At 32.2% G+C, this 23531-nt stretch overlaps 1 protein-coding gene across 2 annotated transcripts in view; it reads left to right on the top strand.

Annotated features, from left to right (window-relative positions):
- LOC130452428 (cyclin-dependent kinase 14) overlaps positions 1 to 23530 on the top strand; it is a 77814-nt gene extending 54284 nt beyond the window's left edge. For both annotated transcript variants that reach the window (XM_056791706.1, XM_056791707.1), the window contains exons 3-10: positions 7124 to 7252; positions 10515 to 10577; positions 13522 to 13718; positions 14200 to 14291; positions 17179 to 17353; positions 17420 to 17821; positions 17882 to 18137; positions 18219 to 23530. In XM_056791706.1, coding sequence (XP_056647684.1) covers positions 7124 to 7252; positions 10515 to 10577; positions 13522 to 13718; positions 14200 to 14291; positions 17179 to 17353; positions 17420 to 17821; positions 17882 to 18137; positions 18219 to 18283 — 1379 coding nt within the window. In that variant the 3' untranslated portion in view covers positions 18284 to 23530. The remainder of the gene's footprint in view (positions 1 to 7123; positions 7253 to 10514; positions 10578 to 13521; positions 13719 to 14199; positions 14292 to 17178; positions 17354 to 17419; positions 17822 to 17881; positions 18138 to 18218) is intronic.
- The last annotated feature ends 1 nt before the right edge of the window (position 23531 follows it).

Below are 23531 nucleotides of genomic sequence, written 5' to 3'. Positions count from 1 at the left end.
GGCCGAAAATTATCGTAAATTGTTTGTCTGGCAAATTACGAAAAACAATTGATAACATTATCAATCCCTACTTGACTTGCTAAGCTGTCTAAAAACGTAAGGATTTTTTGTTTCATGCTAGGTGTCTCTGCCCATATAGTAATTTACGATGGGCCCATTATAGGCCCAGTCTTGGACCAAGTATGTACAACTCTGGCCCTACCTTGGAAGCCGTTATTGGCCCAGTCTTGGTGAGACTCTGGGATGATAACAATGTCACTCGCTTGGTTTGCAAGCCTCGACCAGGCCTATTTGCCTAGATAAACCCAAGACTGGTCTGCATCTCATTATTACTTTCAACGTCAAAATATCTATTATGGATAAATAAGAACAAAACTTAATATAGTTAGTTATTCAGAGTTCTGTAAAGCCTGAACGACTGTAGGATGGCCGAGGTTGGGTTATCCAAAGTTCAGCCAGGCTTGGGTGATTATAGAATGGCCGGGTCTAAGTTACCCAGACTTCAACCAGGCTTGGGCCATTATCGGTTTACCAAGGCCGGGTTTTCCGAGGTGTTGGCCCAAGAAGACCCGTCGTTCAAGTTGGAGGCTCCTAAGTGGGTGTTTATCTTTGCAGAACAATCAAAACTTTAAGGGACGTATCAATAGCACTATTTGCTACATCAACAATGGGTTTTAGGCTCATTGGTGACGGATCATTTCCTATTCCCAGAAAAAAACTCGGTGGTCAAAGTTTTTCCAGCAATAAAGAGGTGATGTCGGCTGTTACTAGCTATGTTGAGGAGCTAGACGATTCATATTATAAAAAGGGTATGGAGTCAAAAGTCCAAAACTTTCGTGTTTTCTTTGTTGTGCAGGATACTTCTGGGACCATCCTCGTAAATGTGAAACTCTTTTTGGAAACTTTTTTTTTTAGTTTTTAGTCGGACAATGTTGTATCGGAATAAAACGTTTGGTTTCTATTTTTTTCTGTATCTCGAATTTTTTTTTTTTTTTTCGGATAATTAAATTCTAAATTGGATGATATAAGAAGAAAACGATCTAAATATGTAAATTTTATTCATTTAACTTTACGAAATCGTCTTAGAAGTGTAATTTTCCATGTAAACACTTAACCTAGGTATTAATTTTACGTATTTGTTTATAATCCCTCGAGGGTCACTAACCTTGTGGATGAGGGAATAAAATTACCATCAATTTGGCGATTTTCACATTACTTAACTTAATAGAAAACAGGGAGCTTAGAACGGAGTACGGACTATACAGTACGTTCAAAAAATGATACGTTTATGTTTATTTTATGATACAAGAGTTGTTTGAAAAGTGTACGGCCGATGGAACCGTCTTCGAAATAGAGTTGTCCTCTGTAATCCACACTCTCGACTGTTTTTTTTTGTAAGGTAGGTCTAGGCGTCATCTATAGTTATGAATCGCAAAACATCCATCTCATATTGCATAAAAACTCAATTCGACGATTGTCCAATACCATTTGGTGAACTCGAAGATGAGGAGCCTTCATACACTCTGATTTCATTTACATATTAATAGTGCTTTTCAAAAATAGGAACCGAACATCCAAAATGGCTGTAAGTCTAGTTAACTCATGCGTAAATGTATTTCCCAACTTCAAATTGAGGTCGGAACGTTTTCAAACAAAAACAACCCTTATATAATATAATGGTTTTTGGTAGAGCTCCCATCCAAAATAAAATTCCTCGCTGCTACTACTTTAAGCACTCACCTCGTATGTGTAATTTATATTTATGAAACGGATCTTCCATTAATTTCATTCTAATTGAATTAAGATAACAGAGCACTAATTACTATGCGTGGATACCATAATTACAAGAAATGCGGTGGAGAGACGACACCGACGTTAAGTGTCGCGACGCCCGCGGTAAAATTCTCCCTCGACTCTCCCTGTGGTATTCACCGTTATATAAATTAATCTGGGACAATCTTAATAATCTCATGCACCTCGTGAGATTGAAAGGTAAATTGGATAGTTATGAGGGGGATTAAATCCATTTATAGGTTATGTTATTTTTATTCAAATCAAAGTTATTTATAGTATTACGGTTTTTATTAGTTTAGCGTTATATCTGGGTGGCAAAACAAGAATAACGAATCATAGTTTGTAGGTGTGGGCGGCCGTGAAGCCGTTGAGCACTTATAGCTTCGGATAGGTCCATCGTGCCCCATTTGACGTCACCAAAGTCCGTTGTCTTTTAAGTAGCCGATCAGGCGCTTTGGCTTGAACCCTTTGATGTCGTTAGGCAGATTGTGGGTTTGCTCAAGTGTTTAAACCGCGCCTGTGTGATTGCAGGGCACTCACAGATAACGTGGTCTGCAGTTTCGTCCTCCAGCATGCACCAGCGGCACTCCGGATTAACCGTGATATCCATGGGGTGAAGGTAGTCTGATTCCGCGCCTATTTAGTTAAAGCAGTTGTTTGGTGAGTGACGAGCGGGGTCCGTCTATATGTATCTTTGCTTGTCTCATGCCAGGCGTCTCTATCCATCTTTGTCGAGCCCGCCTTGCATGGAAACGACTTAAAAACTTGAATAATGTATAGGAATTATTGATTCTGGATCTGCTTAGGATGCTATGTGGAAATATTAGACGTAATGTCAAAACTACAAAATTTCTCTGGCAAATTGTTCATCAGGAGGTGCGTCGTAAACGGACCTAGTCGGATCGAGTATCCTTCCGATCCGACTAGGATCATACAGAAGGACGAGCTTCTGAGAGGGGAATGCTACTAGAGTAGTTCACATCTTGCTCGAAACGTGTCCGATCCCACTTTTATGCGACTCCGATCATCCAGTCAATTCGTTTAACGCCTGTAGGACTCTTGGAATGTTGTAATAAAATTTTTGGAATTTTTTTGTTGATGTATGGTAAGACAAACGAGCAGTACCGAAAAGGTGACTACAAAGGTATGATTTCGTTAAAAATTGCGAAGGAATTAAATGCCAATGGTTAAAATATTATTCTTACTTATTATAAACAAAGTAAAGACACAAACACAATTATTTAAAAAAAAAAAGATTAATAATTTTATTGAATAGTACAGGGTACTTCACGACGAGTTAGCTTTATTTGGTCGCTCCAGACAACCGACAGTTTAAAACCATAAAGATTTCAGTTTTTTCAAGTTTCTACTAAAACCGTTAATTTGTGATATATAAATTTGCTAATGAAGTCCTCTTAGAATCCAATGGTAAAGAGAAAAATGGTTGTTGCAATTTGAAAAAATTAAGTTTTCGAAGTTTTTAGATAACACGATTTTCTGAACACCCTATATAAATTTTTGTCAAGGTTGTCACAGATTATGGAAGCTGTAAGAATTATTTGTCCAAATCCCAAAAATATTAGACCTGACTCACTTACACTTAGAAATATAATTTTTTTAGTGGATGGCTGCGTGTGTCCAAAAAATTTCGAAAATGTGAAATAATTTGAAAATGGTGAACTTTTGGCATACGATGCCCTATATAAAGTTATATTGAAATTTCGCGTAGATTCCAAAAATTTAATAAAATTCCGTTTAAAATGACGAAGTTGGGGTCCGGTTCCGGTATAACCGGAATATATCAGTAATAATTCAGGATGACCCAAAATCTGCATATTTCCCTGTTCTCCATGAAATCTCTCTGATTTTTTTCATCTTCCTCTTCTTAGTCCAGTCAATGATCATTTTCCCGTGTATTCCCATACAGAAGGTTGTTTTTCTCTGGGGGCGGATGCCACACTTTCTCGGGGGTAAAAAATCTTTCATGATAAGTACGTATATAGATAACGTGATTAATTCTAAGCAACTTTTGTTGTATTACGTTTTTTATGAAAGTTATTCGCGAGTGAAATCGTCGATTTTCGAACAAAAAATCACGTTTTTAGCTTGTTTTTCTCGGATGAGTGGAAAATTATGCACTTAATCGAAAAACCTGTAGAGCCAAAAATTATGTAGACTGAATACAAACGGAATTGAGTTTTTTTTGTAAAAAAGTGCTTTGCGTGAACGCACGCAAATTTTAAATGGCCATATCTTACTGAATTTTTATCCTACAAAAAAACCAAAATTTTCAGAAAAGAAATATAAATTTTCTACTCTACAAAATTTTGCGTATCATTGATAGTTTTTGAGTTATTTTGGACGATTTTTAGTTGAACGAAAAAATACGGATCGAAATCATTTCCTTCATAACTCGCTTAGTTTTAATGCTAGGAACTTTTTAAAAAAATAAAAATTAAGAATTTTTTAAGGACTTTCAAAAAGTTTTTATAAGTTTTCCACGAAAAATGCATTAGTTTTCGGTTATTGTACATAGAAATTTTCCATTTTATCGTTAGAAAATACCAATCAACTTTCAACAAGCAATAATTCCGTTTGTATTGGGTCTGCAAAATTGGTAAATTATACGATTTTTTTGTTTTTTTATAAGCTACAATTTTGATTTCCGCGGGTTTTTCGATTAAGTGTACATTTTTCCACTTATTCGGGAAAAACAATCTAAAAAAGTGTTTTTTTGCCCGAAAATCGACGATTTAATTTGCGAATAGAACAAAAGTTGCTTGGAATTAGTCAATTTATCGATTTACGAACTTATTTTAAGTGGAAAATGTTTCACGCCCAGGGAAAAGCATTCCTCGTAACCGGGTAGATTTTGAAATAGAGGATAAATATAAATAAAACTAAATTTTCATACAAATCTTTATGGGCTAAATAGACAGTTAACACTTTTTTTTATCGTTATTGATTGGACTATCTAAACAACCATGACTAATTCGCAGTTGCTGAAATTTTGCGCACAGAACCTTTCGCGAATTTAATTGAATCGAAACGAGTGGTGAATGTATCCAGCTAGAACTGGAAATCGGAAAGAAGTCGGAAGCGTGTACTCACCCCTTGCGATCTCGGACCGGATTCAGATCGGACAAGTGTGTCCCGGCCTTAACTCTAAATCAATTAATTATTATTTGTACGTGAAATACATTTCGTATACCCCTCGTATAAACATGATAAGTTCACTAATCATTTTCCAAGGGTCTCATCGTAATAAATTCCATAATTTATTGGCATAAATATCTTTTTTTATTTGTAAATTGCTTTTGAATCGAGTAATATCGATTAAGAGGTAAAATCTCCAATCGCCGATAAGGTTTTTTTGTCATTTTTATTTTAAAAAAAAAAATGTGTATTTCTTTGTTTACTTGCTAGAACAAACCTTGTACGGCAACACCCTTCACCTGGACTGGAAAATACCGGCGAATTCTGGATTAACCATCAGTCGATGACTCATAGTACACCTGCCATAGTCGCGCCTTCATATTTGATTAGGGAAGGGTTCTAATTATGTATATTCTGTTACTAAATTTTTGAAGATGATATGTCGAAAAAACAATTTTACATCTAGTAATCAACGAACCTCAAACGTCGTTTTATTTCGCATCAGTATTAAGCCTGTATAAAATTCATAAAAAATATTCGACCATCTTACGACGTGTAAATGACCTACATGTAGACTCTGGGATAGTGCTGTGACCTCGTTATCGATCTCACCTAGTTCAGGGACGGACACCGGAGACGCTGGGAGTCGCGAGAATTTCGACACCAATTAGGAAAGTGAAAAATACGCTTGGTGTTGGATCCGCACCAATAAATTAATGATCGGTTCTTGTATTTCAAAATTTATATCAAAATCGTTTAGTAAGACTTTAATGAAAATGAAAAATGTCACGAAGCACTATAAATTTCAAATTCCATTAGCTTTAGTCCTTTTAACGGGATCTAGACTTGTCACGAAGGTCGAAAAGGTAACAATATCTACGAGGATCGTCCCGAAAGTAACTGGCCTGACATAGAAATGACCGGCGGTAGTTGCTTAAAAAAAACACTGGATTAGAAAGTACACAATCTATACAGTATTTATTTCAAGTTTGAAGACGCTACGACAAAAATTATTACTACCTAAGGGTGGTACTGAACTTTCAACATGTCGACGATTATTCACGTCCTTCAAAACATCAACAAAATGTGATGTTTACACTGAAGGGGAAATATAATGAAATAATTTGTTCAAGCCTTGTGTAGGAATCACCAAACAGAGATTAAATTTGGTTTGATTAAAAAAAATCAGTAAAAAGATTATTTTTCACTGAACACATTGTCTGACGCACGTTTCTGTAACTAAATTATCGTCTTCGGAGATTGAAACTTGCGTAAGATAAGAATTCCAATTTAGATGATTTTTCTTAATCGAAATGGTCGACCAAATTAGTTAACGACTCCATAAATCTCGAAGAAAATCCACTGGATGGTCGTCGACTGAAAATGTACGAGCTAGTAGGCATATAAAAAGGGTGGTACATCACATGTTAACTGAAAATTTGGACATGAGGAAGCTGGGCGCAAGATGGGTGCCGCGTTTGCTCTCAATGGAACGAAAACAGCGTCGTGAAGACGTTTCCATCGAGTGTTTGACAATGTTTCATATAATCAGGGATAAACAAAAAAAAAACAAAATAATGGACTGAAAAGGGAGAACCGGCTCCAAAGAATGTAAAGAACGTTCCATTTGCAGGCAAGGCCATGGCGTCGTTTTTTTTTGGGATGCGCGTGGGATATAATTTTCATTGGAAGGAACAAATATCAACAGCGAACTTATTGCGCGAATAAATCAAGGAAAAACGACAGCATTTGGCTAAGAAGAAAGTGTTATTTCATTAAGATAAATCACCAGCTCACAGATCCGTTATTGCAATGACCACAATTAATGAATTAAAGTTTGAATTGCTACCTCAAGCACCCTAGTTGCCAGATTTAGCCTCCTCGGATTATTTTCTATTCCCAGACTTCAAAAAATGACTCGGTAGTCAAAGATTTTCCAACAATAAAGAGGTGACGTTGGCAATTAAAGGCTATTTTGAGGAGCTTAACAATTCTTATTATAAAAAGGGTATCAAACTTATTGAACATCGCTAAGAAAAGTGTATGGGGGCTAAAAAGGAGATTACGTTGAAAAATAATTATATGTTTTTCCAAAATCTGTGTTTTCTTTGTTGGGTCAGGTACTTCTGGGATCATCTTCTTATATGAAATTGTATTTTATTTTTTTTTTCAGCCGTATCGAAGGAAGAAGCGGAAGAACACAACCACCACGGTAAATTACCTTACAATGGTTACAGTGATGAATTTCTAGATCGACTAGAACCAAATGGAAATATACCTGCCGGAAAGAATATTAGATACGGTAAGTCGAATTTTTCAAAATATTAGAGACATTTTACTGCTACTAAAAACTCTAGTGTCACATATCACTGTCTTTTTATTACACTAAAACGTCTCGTGTCACTGTCAACGTCACTTATTACACTAACACTTTTTGTATGACATATAACTGTCATTTGTCACACTAAAACATCTTGTGTTACATATCACAGTCATTTATTGCAATAAAACGTTTTCTGTCACTTGTCATTGTCATTTGTTACAATTAAACGTTTCAAGTCACATGTCTCTGTTATTTATCGCAGTAAAACGTATTGTGACACTTGTCAATGCCGTTACGAGTCAAATGTCACAGTCGTAAGCGTTAAAACATCTTGTGTCATTTGTCATTGTAATTTATGCACCAAAATGTCTTGTATTACATGTCCTTTGTCTCATGTCAATGTCATTTATGACAATAAAACATCCCGCGCCACATATCACTGTCATTTGTTGCATTAAAACGTTTTATATCACTTTGCATTGTCTTTTTTGCAATAAAACATCTTGTGTCACTTGTCATTGTCATTTGTCGAACTAAAAGATCATGAGTCACTGTCGTTTAATGCAATAAAACATTTCGCGTCACATTTCACTGTCATTTGTCATATTTAACCGTCTTGTGTTCCATGTCACTGACATTTGTTACAATAAAACGTCTTATATCAATTTGCACTGTCTTTTATTGCAATAAAACATCTTGTGACACTTGTCACTGTCATTTGTCGAACTAAAAGATCACGAGTCACATGTCACAGTCGTTTTACGCATTAAAACATATTGATTTGCATCTCACTGTCATCTGTTGTGAAACAACTTGTTTCACTTGTCATTGCCATTTATGGTACTAAAATGTCTTTTATTATATGTCATTTGTCAGATGTCACATTTAAACGTCTTGTGTAACATGTCACTGTTTTCTACTGCAATAAAACGTCTTTATCCCTTGTCATCATTTTTTGTTCTGAAACATCTTGCGTTTGTCACATTAAAATGTTTTCTGTCACATGTCACTGTCATTTGTCATATTAAAACATCTTGTAGTTGTTCCAAGTGCCCTGAACGAGATAACTACTATTGTAAACATGTAGGTTTAGATATGTAATGAAAAGATGTTCATATTATTATTCAATATGTAGCAAAAAAATCCTCCTTTGGGTAAAGTTAATTATTTATCATGGTTACCAATGTACCGAGTTTGGGCTTCCAAATTTTATTTTTTAATGTTTTATATTACGTAAATGGCACCAAAACAATTAACGTAAAATATATATAGTCAGTTCTAATAAAAATTAGAATATTAATGAAATACGTTTTTATAAATGACAGTCTTACGAGGGGCGATAAGAAAGTCGATTGTCCTCATTTTAATCAGAACGTAGAATGGGTACCAAATTTGGGTTTTATGATTGTTCAACTCGACGTTTATAGTACCAGATGGTACTATAAAGATCCCCGTAGTAGGTAAACAAATACTGAAACATCTATTTTTACTCCCCGCTCATCCCTCGTAGACTCGTAAACGTCTATTGAAAATTTTCTTGAATGCCAGACATTCCTAGTATTCTCGTATGAAATATATTCTCATCGGATCGATGAAATAGGTACGACAGACAGGATTTTCAAAGAATGGAGAAATCACAAAGGACCGATTCGTATTTGATATTCAAATTGGCTTCCTCTTAACCCGAAATTTACGTTCATAACAATGAAATTTTCTAAAAGGTTCCTAGGTAGATCACAAGCATAACAATTTTTCAATAGAAAGTTTTGTTTACAAACATCTTATTTTAAATAAGACAAATATTAACCGGATGGAGGTCTGGTCATGTAAAATTATCGCTATACGACTAGTTTCTTTATTGAAAATTATTTCTGGAATAAAATTAATTAAAATTTTGTGTAAATAAATAAAAAGTGATGAAGAGGCGTATAGGGGAGCCAAATATATGACTATCGGCGGAATTTTTTCAAATTCTAAGTGTCCATGGTCTTCTACAATATTATTAATTTGTTTTTCGATTAAATTGAATCTCAAATAATGCAAATAATATTTTTTTCAAATCCATTGCCAGATAGAAATGTGAAATTTTAAGGTTAAGTCATCATAATTCACCCTGTATCGCTTTCTACTTACCATTACTTAAACCGCTAACAATCTCATACCAAATTTGGTATTTTTAAATAATAGGGTTACGAAGAAATTGATTTTTTTCGAAATTTTCGAACCAATTTTGTGGTCCTATTACTCCTTAGGGATACAACTTAATTATACTGGTAAATTGTCCTCAATCGTCATGTTTTGAATTCCTCCAAATGCTTCAGCTCTGGTTATTATGTGGGATAACTTGTTTATAGAAAGGTACGAGGGTTATTTGACAAATTTCCGATTTGTACCTGAAGATGTCAATATTGTGTTAAAAAATATTATTGGGAAGAAAAATATCTTGTTTCTTTATTAGATAGGGAACTTTTCAAGCAGCCCTCGTATCTAAACTGGATCTCTTATAAAAGAACCTCTATGGTTTTGTTAAGCTTCAAATGTTTTTTCACGTTTATTTCTTTTACGAAAAATTTTTTATGAAATTCGAAATTTTCGCCTTTAGGGTATTTCACACGAGGACATCCCGTATACAATTTTCACTTTCTGTATGTAGTTTTGTTAAGTTTGGAATGTTATTCCACATTTTTTTTATCTCTTACAAAATTTTTCATGAAATTCTAAATTTTCACCTTTAGAGTATTTCACCTGGGGACATACTGTACATAATTTCAACTATCTGTATATGGTTTTATTTACTTTTTAATGATATATCACGTTTTCTTTATTTCTTACAAAAAATGTTCATAAAGTTCGAAATTTTCACCTATAGGATATTTCACCCGGGGACACACTGTTTATAATTTAAATCCAGAAACACTGTAATATTCAAGTTATGTCATGTTCATCATGGAAAAAGATTCTTTAATGAATTTTTATGTTGCTTTAGTTCATAGTTGCCACTTTGATGTACTCATGACGTAATTTGACCTACGAGGGTGGTTCCAACAAAATAAAAAGGATTCGCTATTTTTTGAAATGCCTACTATTTCGCTAATTTCAGTATTTTCATTTCCTGAGTCTTTGACTACTACCATGGTCCTAGCTATAGAATAATATAGTAACTATAGGTATTGATGATTTTACTGTGTTTCTGATATTAAAAAAAAAATTGAAAATAAATAAAAAATTTCTCAATTTTTAGGCGAGTATTCCACTTACGGTCCAAGCGGAGAAATGGGTTCAATGCGGAGCGCACAATCAGCTGGTAATTGATATTAGTTTTATTTATTTCTATAGTCCATTCATCTATTAAAATTTTCCGACTATTATTTTTCGTATATCTATAGTCCGTTTATTAATAATAAAAGTTTCCCGAATATTAATATCTAAAACTGATATAGTTGGTTCACCTAAAAATAATCGATAATGGATATGATTACATCACCCAAAACTCAACAAATTTTATAATTATATTTATATACCTGTATTTTCTTAAAATTTCGTATAAACCTTTTTTTACGAAAAATTTTAGTGAAAAATATTTTTTTTCTTCATTTTTGCGACTTTTCACAAAACTGTGTAAATGTTCGACATTAATTTTAGCGTTGATTGATGATAACTATAGATAGACCCTCGTATATATCGAAGACGTTCTCCTGGAATAATTGTGTTTGGTTTGGGCGAGCTCTGGGCGATATTGAGAAGCTTTTATATGCGATATGGAAACTTCGGAAGTGGTTTCCAATAACGCCTTTATATTCTGCACGCTAGAAGAATTTTCAATAACGAAATTTGGCCGTTTATAAATATTTAATCTAACCAAAATTTATTGAAGATTTTTCAATATGATTTACATTAATATTTAAATGATTTTTCTTAGTGTAAATTGAAAAAATCGATTTATAAATTATCCCCAATCTTGTTGATAATATGTCCTCGATAAATTTTGATGTTATATCCTACATCTCGGGAAGCCATATTCATTAACAAATATTTAAAAAAAGAAATTTCGCATATAAATTTAGAATAGAAAGTAAAATATCTATAAAAAAATTTATGCTTGTGATTTTTTTCCACTTTCCCATTTTCTCTCCTCTCTGTATAACTAACAATTACTTTATTGTCTATGTGCCACACGATTATTGAATCTTTAGCGGAATTACGTAAGCGGTTTGATCTTCTTAGTCCTCATCAGTACAATCTAATCAGCCCATTACCAAATTGAGAAACATCATTGTTTATAATTATTTAATGAAATTTTTGATTACCACTTGTATATTTTAAATACATCTGTATAACAACCCTCTTAAAATGTGCACATCCATAATTTCAAGTCTACAATGCAAAGCTTCTTATTCACCCTCAAGACACTCTTTTATGTAAAATTGAATGGGAAATCAGAAAACACAAATAAATTTCAAAAGAGAGATGAAGATTATATGTATAGTCCGTTCATTCCGAGACGTATTCGAATTTTAGTTTTGTTTATTTATAATCGATTCATCTATGGTTTTTCCTAAAATGAGTTTAGTTTATTTCTATAGTCCGTTCATTTATAATTCCTCGATTATCAATATCTAAAATTGATATAGTCAGTTTATATATAATAAGAGTTTCCCGATATCAATTTCGTTTATTTTTATAGTCCGTTTATCTATAAAAATTCTTCGATTATCCAATCCACTTGTTTTGATAATCTGTTCATTTATAATAAAAATTTGTCTGAAATGATTATCGTATATTAGTATAGTCGGTTCATTCAATAATTTTCCGATTAACAATATCTAAAAGTGGTATAGTCTGTTCATTTATAATAATAATTCTAAAATAAGTTTCATTTATGGCTATAATCCGTTTATTTATAATAAATACCGTTTAATTGGTATAGTCAATTCATCTGTAATGAAAATTCCTTTCAAAATTAATTTTGTTTATTTTTATAGTCCGTTCAAACATAAAAATTCATCAATAACACTCATTTTTATAGTCCTAAATATTAAATCTAAAATTGGTATAGTCCGTTCACCAATATTAATAGTCCAACCGATATTTACTCAGTCCATTTATCTATGAAAGTTGTCCGATTATTAATTCCGCGATTTGCTATAGTCCGTTCATTTGTAATAAGAACTAGTATTTTTTATTCTTAGTCCGTTTATCTTTAAAAAATATTCGGTTGTTCAATTCTCTTGTTTTGATAGTCCGTTTATTTATAATGAAAATTCGTCTAAAATAATGGTCGTATATTAGTATAGTCGGTTCATTTATAATAGTAACATGTCTTACGTTTATAGTCAGTTCATTATTAATAAGAATTTTCCCAAAATTTATATCTAAAGTGGTTCATCTGTAATAATAATTCTAAAATAATTTTCGTTTATTGTTATTATCCTTTAATTTATAATAAATATCGCTTAATTGGTATATTCGGATCATCTATAATGAAAATTCCTCTCAATTCTGTTTATTTTTATAGTCCGTTCAACCATAAAATTCGCCGAGTATCAATTTCACTTATTCTGTTCATTGAAAATAAGATTTTTCTGAAAATTAATTCCCAAATTGTCCAATTCCAATTGATGAAGTCCGTTCATCTATAATAATAGTCCCACTAATAGTATTGTTATAGTCCATTCATCTATAAAATTTTTCCTAATATTAATTTCGCGAATGGCTATAGTCCGTTCATTTGTAATAAGAACTAGTATTTTTTATTTTTACAGTCCGTTTATCTTTAAAAATTATTCTCTTGTTTTGATAGTCCGTTCATTTATAATAAAAGTTCGTTTGAAATGATCGTCGTTTATTAGTATAGTCGGTTCATTTATAATACTAACATTATATACGCCTATAGTCCGTTCATTATTAATAAAAATTTTCCGAATATCAATAAATAAAAGTGGTACAGTCGATTCATCTGTAATGAAAATTCCTCACAAATTAATTTTTTCATTTTTATAGTCCCTTAAACAATAAAATTCAACGAGTATCAATTTCGCTTATTCTCATAGTCCGTTCATTAAAAATAATATCCGACTGATAAGGTTGTTATTTATTGTTATAGTCCATTCATCGATAAAATTTATTCGATTATTAATTTCGCGATTTGCTATAGTCCGTTCATTAATACTAAGAATTCCCTTCGAATTATTATCGTCCATTGTTATAGTCCGTTCATTTATTATTATTAGTTTACTTTGTTTTCGCAGAATGGAATAATGTCGGTGGACACGACAGGGTCAAGAGGCAATTATCGGTTTCTAGCGATAGTAAATTATTAGACGAAGATATTCGAGAAGAGACTAAAGTGATACTGAGGCCGAGAAAACCCCCGAGACCTAAATCGGAAGTTTTGCTCAATCAGGGTGGTGATAATCGACGAACGAAGCGATATTCGGCGTTCGGGGTGAGTGGAAATCAAATATACATTCCAAACTACTTAAAATTATCATGTTTTTTTATAATTTTCCTTTAAATACCTTTTTTTTAATATTAGCAAACTTACAATCGAAAAGGGGACGTTTTTAGTCTGCTCGGAAACACTTCAAACAAACGTAAATAAGAGTGTATGTTTTGTTCATTTTCCGCTTAAACCCTCAAGCATTTTCAGGAAAAAAAGAGCAGGAAGCTTAACGAGCACTTTTTCCATAATTGTTTGATGTTGAAAAAAAATATCGCGCGAAAATATTATTCATGTTTTTTTTTCTCTATTTCTCAATTCTTGTTTTTAACAATTGACGAAAGACGAAAATTTAAAGTTGAATTTGATTTAATACAAAAAGTAATTGAAAAAAATTGATTCCAATGAACTTTTCAATCGAATGATTCGTTTTTATATAAACTATCCTATATACTACATCGATAAAATGATGTTGATGTATTTTTAGGGCGATTCACCCTTCGGGAAATCAGAAGCTTATATTAAATTAGAACAATTAGGTGAAGGTTCATACGCGACTGTGTACAAAGGATTTAGCAAGTAAGTAGAAAGTTCAAACGACACTATTTCATATTTTTATTAATAATTTTGTTTTTGAAACATCTTATTTATCGTCATTCGCACATTTTATATGGAAAAAAAGAATCATACGACCCTCGTATTCACTTTTCTCATCACCCTGTTTATGTTCATTAAAGTAAATTTCGAAGAAACTGCGTTTTACTTTGAAAAATATCGTACCAACCTCGTATTCACCGTACTTAGCATTATGTGACCTTTGTGTATTCACTAAACCCACATTTCATTCGCCAAGTTCGAGGAAACTGCTGTTTACATCGAAAAAACATCGTAGAACAATCGTATACATCGTTCTTAATATATTGTGAATATTTTCTTTTCATTGAACTGACATTTTCCTTGCGAAATTTGAAAATTTATACAGAAAAACATCAGACGACCCTCGTATTTGCCTGTTTCAGCACCTCGTAACGATTTATAAGGTCATTAAACTGAAATTTTAAACGTAAAATTCGAAGAAACTTTGTTCTAAATTGTAAAAACATCGTACGACCCTCGTATAAATAGTTCTTAATACATTGTGAATATATTCTGTTAATCAAACTACCCTCGTACTTATTTAGCCCGTTTTAACACTGTGTGTTAATTTTTTCTCAAGAAATTGAAAATTAATTTGCAAAAATTGAATTTTCTATAGAAAAAACAATACGACTCTCGTATTTATCGTTCTTAAACCATTGTGAATTTTTTTTTTCACTTAACTTCATTTTCTTTGCGTCGTATTAGTGCGAAATTTGAAAATTTATACAAAAAACACCGTACGACCCTCATATTAGTCATTCAAAATATTATACATTAAAAAAAATCAATCAACCCTGGTATTTGGCATTAACTTGCATTCTACTTTGACCCAAACTCAATTTTCATCTGGCGAACTAGAAGATTTTCCGACAAAATTAGTTTCCCTCTAAATTTTCCTTTCCCGCCCACTTAAGATCTACGTTTCGACAAGTAATCAAATTATCATCAGATTCAGATTTCTCTCGAAATTTATACGGGCAGCAGAAGTGTTCTTATAACAAATGAGGGACTACAAAAAGGACAAGAACAAAGGATAACGTGAAAGAGTAAATTTTAATACGGGTTAGACTCTTCGAATTAAATAGGTTATAGGAACAGAACGAGAGAGCATTAAAGTGTATTCAAATAATTAGGGAAAACGCTTCGTTGGTCAGGAGTTTTATTTACACAGATTTTATACATCTTTGATTTATTTTGTTTTTCAAAAAAACTGAGTTAATTAAATGTAAGGAATTTAAGATCTATCATATGTCTATTATCAAATTGTAAAAGCGGTAAATAAATTAGTCTTCTTCCACTATTACCATAAAACACGTTGATATTGACAAAAATGACACATGACACACTATTAGGAAAAATATTTATATTAATAGAAATGACAATGACAGCTGTCAAACTATCATAAACTGCATCTTTATTGACAAAAGTGACAATTACAATTGACATGGAACAAAACTCGATATATAAGTCGAGAGTATAATTCGAAATTCATAGAAGACGTTCATAGTAACAGAAGTGACAATGACACATGACAATATTTTGAAACACATATTTTTATTGATAGAAATAAAAATGACAGTTGACAAGGAACAATAACTTAGGATATAAGACAAGGGTGTATGTTTTAAAATTCTTTGATGACGTCTATATTGACAGAAGTGACAATGACAGCTGACAAACTATCATCGACTATTTCTATATTAATAAAAACAACAATGACAGATGACATGGAACGTTACCATTTTATACATTGATCACAGAAAAACTGTAATTTGACATAATTTATGAAAACACGTTTGCTTTGACATAAATGACAGCTGACAAACCATCATAGACTACACCTATATCGATACAAAAGACAATGACAGATGACATGGAAGTTGAGCATTTGATACATTTCCAAAATGATATATAATCTCAAAGAAACCATCAATTTTGACATAATTTGTGAGAAAAACTAAGTGAAAACACGTTTAATTTGACATAAATGACAATGACAGCTGGCAAACCATCATAGACTTCACCTATATCGATACAAAAGACAATGACAGATGACATGGAACTTGAGCATTTGATACATTTCCAAAATGATATATAATCTCAAAGAAAACATCAATTTTGACATAATTTGTGAGAGAAACTAAGTGAAACACGTTTGCTTTGACATAAATGACAATTACAGCTGACAAACTATCATAGATTTCACCTATATCGATACAAAAGACAATGACAGATGACATGGAACTTGAGCATTTGATACATTTCCAAAATGATATATAATCTCAAAGAAAACATCAATTTTGACATAATTTGTGAGAGAAACTAAGTAAAACACGTTTGCTTTGACATAAATGACAATTACAGCTGACAAACTATCATAGATTTCACCTATATCGATACAAAAGACAATGACAGATGACATGGAACTTGAGCATTTGATACATTTCCAAAATGATATATAATCTCAAAGAAAACATCAATTTTGACCTAATTTGTGAGAGAAACTAAGTAAAACACGTTTGCTTTGACATAAATGACAATTACAGCTGACAAACTATCATAGACTTCACCTATATCGATACAAAAGACAATGACAGATGACACGGAACAACAACGTCTTGTTTAACTAGCTCTACATATGATTATAGAATGAAAAGTAACAAAATTGACATTGACAGATGACAGGGAACAATTTATATATTACAGAAAATAAAGTGTAACAGAAATGACATTGACAGAATCAAGAGTTTGGGTATTTTCGAATTTTTGGCGAAAAGACGACAGAATTTTTGTTGCGAATTTAATGTTTTTCTTCCATAATACACAGTTTACAAAATCAAGTTGTGGCGTTAAAAGAAATAATCCTCCAAGAAGAAGAAGGTGCTCCATTTACAGCAATCCGAGAAGCTTCCTTATTAAAAGAACTGAAACACGCGAATATCGTCACTTTACATGACATCGTACATACCAGACAGACACTGACATTCGTCTTCGAATACGTCGTAAGTCACTAACCCGACAATTTTTCAGTATTAATCATTAATAAATTTGTTTTGCAAACCCCCCAGCATACGGATCTATCGCAATATTTAGAACGACACAGCGGCGGTTTGGATCCCAGAAACGTCAGACTGTTCCTCTTCCAATTACTTAGAGGTCTCGCATATTGCCACAAAAGAAGAGTCCTCCATCGCGACGTCAAACCCCAAAATCTCCTAATCAGCGAAATCGGCGAATTAAAATTAGCAGATTTCGGTTTGGCGCGAGCCAAATCCGTACCGAGCCATACGTACTCCCACGAGGTCGTTACCTTATGGTACCGACCGCCCGACGTACTATTAGGCAGCACCGATTATTCTACGTCGTTAGATATGTGGGGCGTCGGTTGTATATTCGTCGAAATGATAACAGGAATGGCGATATTTCCAGGAGTCCGTGATACCTACGATCAACTAGATAAAATATTCAAGGTACTACCACCGCAATCGATAATCGATACTATTTCAATTAAAAATCGATTAATTCTTTAGATTCTTGGTACTCCGACAGAAGAAGATTGGCCGGGGGTTAGTCAACTACCAGGGTATCACAAAATACACAAATTGGGGCAGTACAAACCTCGTAAATTGGGTTTTTGTTGGTCAGCGCTCCACGATATCGTACACGGTGAAAGTATGGCTAGCGGTCTGCTCCAATTGAATCCTCAACTACGATTAGGCGCCGAAGAAGCCATGGTACATCCTTATTTCGATGGGTTACCTAAGAAGCTACTAGAACTACCGGACGGTAAGTTGAATCTATAATTTATTTGTTCACCCGGTATATAAATTTGTAGCGGGGACCTGAGATATTTTTGTTTTGTTCCAGACTGTTCGATATTTACTGTTGAGGGTGTGCATCTCTATCCGGAACAGTATTCGTCAGTTAAATGAGGGTGGTCTTGATACCCTCTTGGGAAGAAAAGTATCTTGAAACAATGAAAAATATCTCGTCAGCTCTAGCAAAAAAAAATGTCGACGTTATTTGTTCTTTTTTTTCGCGTATTTGATATCGTCATAACGAAATAATTCGATTTATATTTCGAATGGGTTCAGTTTCACGCGATTCGCGTTTTTTTCGTCGGACATTCGGTGTAATAAGCACGGTTTCTATAGGGAAAGTTGTTAACCCGTTATGAATTTTATATTCTTCTGCTCATTTTAATTTATACTCTAAATGGGTTACGTTTTACATCTACTTTATTTTTTGGGATGGGACATTCGGTATATATATATATATATATATATATATATATATATATATATATATTTCAAATGAGGTAATAGCAAGTTTTTGGGGACATTTGGTATAGCAAAAACTATTTTTTTCAAAAAAAAATCTGTTTTATATTTCATTTCTGTGTGCTTTGTATATTTGTACGAAATCAATTATCACTAGAGTTTGTCCTAAATTTTTTGGGACATTCGATATAATAAAAATGATTTTTTGAGATAAAAAATAATCTTTTTTTCTGTTTGCAACTACTGTCACTCAATTTTATTATATTTGAAATGAGTTTTGTTTAACATCAATAGCAAGTTTTTAGGGACATTTGGTATAGTAAAAACGATTTTTATCAAAAAAAATCTTACACTTGTTGCTGCTTTGTATATATGTACAAAATCAATCACCACAACAGTATATCCTACTTTTTTTGGAACATTAGGTATAATAATAACAACCATTTTCGTAACAGAAATTGTATTTATTTTAGTTTGTTTCCAAACTAATTTATATTTTATATCAATCGCTTTTTTGAAAGGACATCCTGTATAGTAGTAGGTTTACGTAAAAAAAATATTTACCTTTCAGTTATCGCTGTTTTGAAAAATTATACAAAACTCATTTTTAATATGGTGCTTTAGTGGGACATTCATTATAGTCAAAATGGATTTTATTATTTCAAATTATATTTGAAATAAATTGATTTTTACATCGATCTCGACTTTTTAACACCAACATCGATTTTTTATGGGACAGTCTATATAATAATATTTTCTTTTGGGGAAATTGTAAACCGGTTTTCAATTTTCACATTCTGCCGCTCAATTTGATCTATATCTGAAATTAATTGATTTCCTCAACAACCTCAATTTTTTATTGAACCGCATTTTTTATAGGACATTCGATATGGTAATAAAAGGTTTTGAACAAAAAAATGTACACTCATTTTGTATTCCAAAAGTTAAATTTATAGAAAACTGCTTCTTCCTAATTGTTTCGTGGGACATTCGGTATAGCAACAACGATTTTTAAAAAAAAATTGCAACTTCTTTTGAACATACAGTAGAGTGAAAATCGTATCTAAATTATTTTATATATATTAATAAAATATTTTTTTAATCAAGAAATTTTTTTAGTTTTCCAAAAAGAACTCTCTGATTGAAGCTGTATTTTTCAAAAAGGGTTTCTGCATACATAAAGTTCAAATTATAAAGCAATCATCACTTAAAAGAAAACTAAAGGCGAATTTGAATGAACAAACTATATAATGATAAACCCTTTTACTCCCACCTACTCTCATTATCCAATCTATACAGTGTTGCCACTTGTTTCATAACGACTGTAACATCGTAAATTTTCGCCGAGCGATCTGTATTTACGCAGATTAGAATGTAAGACAGGGTGTTTGTAACACATATTATTATTTTTTAATATTAGTTTAGGAATGTAAAAAAAAAATCTTTGTGATACGTAACGTTAGTGTTAATTCTGGTAAGTTTGTAGACTGAAAAAAATAATTTATGCAGCTGGGCGCGATTTTTGATATTTGACTTGTTAAAATTAACAATTTTCGGAATTTAAGAGCAAACGAATGTCATAAATGGTGCTGGTTGTATTGTAAAAGTTTTTGGTCGATTCCGAAACAATAGTGATGATTATAAAGTGAAACACTCACTCTCACACACACACACACACACCAAACCATTCCTTCCATGGTGCTCAATTACTATAGACTAGTTTGCTGGAGGAAATAAAATTTGCGAAAATCTGTTAAGCTCTTTGAATAATACGGTTACTGTAAAAGAATATCATTTTTCATTTTTTTTTTCATTATTTATTTTGTTTGTGGCTACATTTTTTGTAGTAGCTTAAAATTATACGCTGCCATGCAGCGGAACTGAAGTTTCCCAAACTGAGATTGACATTGCCTTGCCTACTCAGATACAATAATTTCTTTTACATAAAAAACATGTGAAGTGAGGTTATATTTGATTGTTTTAGTTCCCCGTAAATGTCTGTACTAAAATTCGAATTTATATGCGAAAAATCGAAAATGGTAAGGCCCTGCTATTTTCTTCATATGAAAAATCTAATTGAAAATGGTGAGGCCCTGCTATGTTATTCATATAAAAAAATCTCCTAATTGGCTTTTACAAAAAACAAATTTTATGATGATTAGATTATGCAAGATACTGCAAGGTACTTCACATCAGATGAATGTCATTATTGAAGACGATGAGCCTCTTTCAGTTACTTCACATTCGAAGAATGTGATTTTGTATAATGATAAAGTTCTATCTCTACAACCAAAAAATGCGGTATTGGTGATCGTAAGGCTATGCTATATTCTTCACATGCAAAAAATGGAAATGAAGGTGACTAAAAAGTCATTTACAGTTCCCAATCTTAAAATTGTTAGTATTTGTAATGGTAGGTAAGGCCTCGTTATGGTTTTTCAAATTCGACAAATGTGAGTTTTGTAACTGTTCGGTTCTTCACAACCACAAATTACAGTTGTTATTGATTACAAGGACCTGTCAGATTTTTTACACTCAAAAAATGTGATTTTTCACGACTCTGCTTGATACTTTAAAGAACATTAAAAAAATGTCCTTATTGAATATACTGAACGAGAAAAATCTGATTGTTCAAAATGGTAAGGCCCTGCTACATGATATTCATTTGGAAAATTAAATTTTTAAAGATTGAAAGGTTCTACTAGATTCTTTACATTAAAAAAATATTCATTAGGGTAAGGTTCTGCTATGCCCTCCACATTATAAAAATCTGACTGTTCAATATGGAAAGAACCTGCTTAATGATTCGTATTTGCATTCTAAAGATGGAAAGTCCTATTAGATTCTTCACAATTAATAAACAATTATTATCTATAATAGTCAAACCCTACTGTGTTCTTCACACTTGAAAAATATGATTGTTTAATATGGTAACGCCCTAATAGATGATTTACATTTGGAAAATTTATTTTTTGAGGATGGAAAGGCTATATTAGTTTCTTCACATACAATAAATTGTCACTATAATGGTAAGGCTCTGCTGTGTCTCTTCACGCTCGAAAAATCTATTTTTCTAGATGGTGAGGCCCTGCTAGAGGAATCGCATTTAAAAAACTTAATTATTGGAGATGTTGAGGATCATAAAGTACAGACATTTACGAGAGTAATTTTGGATAATGATCTTGATGACGAAAAAAGAAATATATTTCGACTTCTATATTCACCTTTCTTGTGAAGGGACCGAAATAAACTTACACTCTCAAATTTATTCTTGTAAATATTGTACAAAAAGGTTTTATTGTTGAATCTTACCAATTACACTGTTGTTTTTTTGCATTTAGAATTTTTTTAGTTGTAATGGTTTATCTAGAAACAGAAGAAGGTAGTGTCGTATCGGCTACTTAGTAATTTAGTCATTATGTAACTAGAGGTTCTTAGCAAATCTAAATCCATATAATGCAGCGTCGACAATAATCTACCTAACGAGGATCGTTGGTGTTTAATAAATTTTGTATTGGCAGCTTTAATTTTATTTTTCTTCTCGTTGTTTTTTTATCATCATCATTTAAAATTCAAAATATTCACCACCTTGGTCACAAATTGAACGCAGCTGATGTGAAAGTGACAAATAGTTATAGAATTTGTTGCGATTCGGATGCGGTACCGCATTGTGTAACCAGTCCCTAACCCCTATATGATTGAAAACCGTTAGGCAGCTATTGTTGAACATTAGTAATCAATTATTAACTAAAAAAATTAGCGACTATGGATTTAGACTATTATTTTGTACATTTTTATTTTTTTAGTTATTTTTTGGATCTAAGGTAGCCATATCGTGAAGACTTTTGTAACCGTCTAGTTGAATATCCAAAAAAAATTATTACAAGTGATAAAAATGAGAGAATATGACGTAAAATCTAGAAAAAAACTCTCATTAAGTGCCAAAGGGCAACAGCTTTAGCTCTAGCTACAATATATTCGATTTAGTTATCATTTTTTTCACAAGTGTATCTTTAAAGTGATTAATCTGAAATATTTAGAAAATTTACACAATTTATCGCCATGTTTGATTAAAGCGCCATTTTTTATATAAGCGCCATCTTGAATTTAAAACTGATTATCGTTTTTAAGGTATCCTAGTGGAATGTGATACTATAGATTTGATCAAAAGTAGTTTCGTGATAATTTAGGCCTAAAACCTCTTATTTTTTCTTCTTTTTCTTAATTGAAAAGGCACTAAGTTTTGCGGCAATGCACCCCTCCAATTTTCGTCCAATACGCGTCTTTTACAACGTTTAAATGTAGATGGCGTGTTACATATTAGCGTTTAGACTATATTTCACATCCAAAGCTCCGTGCATGCTTTAGCGCACAATTTGGTTAATTTTACAACAATAAATAAATCAAAAAAAATCAAATCGCTAAATTTTGGAAAATGATATTTAACACTATAAATTAATTACACGTCTTCTAAACTCATTCTTCTTATAATTACAACACAAGATAGAGAATACGTGATATTTTTGGAATATCTCGGCATTGCTCGTACGTGTTCGTCCGTGTAGTTCTGGTGTGATGTAATAGTGCTTATTATACACTACGTCGAGTGCTCGAGTGACTTTGACGAACGTATATCGCCATTAAATAATTTTTCGAACATATAAATATCATTTTCCAAAAAAATTTTTTATATAGTATACAAATTTAGTGCGAAGTATGTCAAATTGTTATATTTTTTTGGTTTGTTGACGATGTATTTATATAAATGCGGTGACATATTGTTATGTTGATGAAAACTGCGAAAAAATGGTGTACGGAAAACATAAATATCGTTACACTGTAAATAGAAATAGTTGTTTATAATATAAGAATATCGAAAATATTAATAAATGTCTTTATA

The sequence above is a fragment of the Diorhabda sublineata genome, chromosome 1, assembly GCF_026230105.1.
Source record: "Diorhabda sublineata isolate icDioSubl1.1 chromosome 1, icDioSubl1.1, whole genome shotgun sequence".
NCBI lineage: Eukaryota > Metazoa > Arthropoda > Insecta > Coleoptera > Chrysomelidae > Diorhabda > Diorhabda sublineata.
The sequence above is the reverse complement of the archived record's forward strand: the minus strand, read 5'-3'. Positions and strand labels throughout refer to the sequence as shown.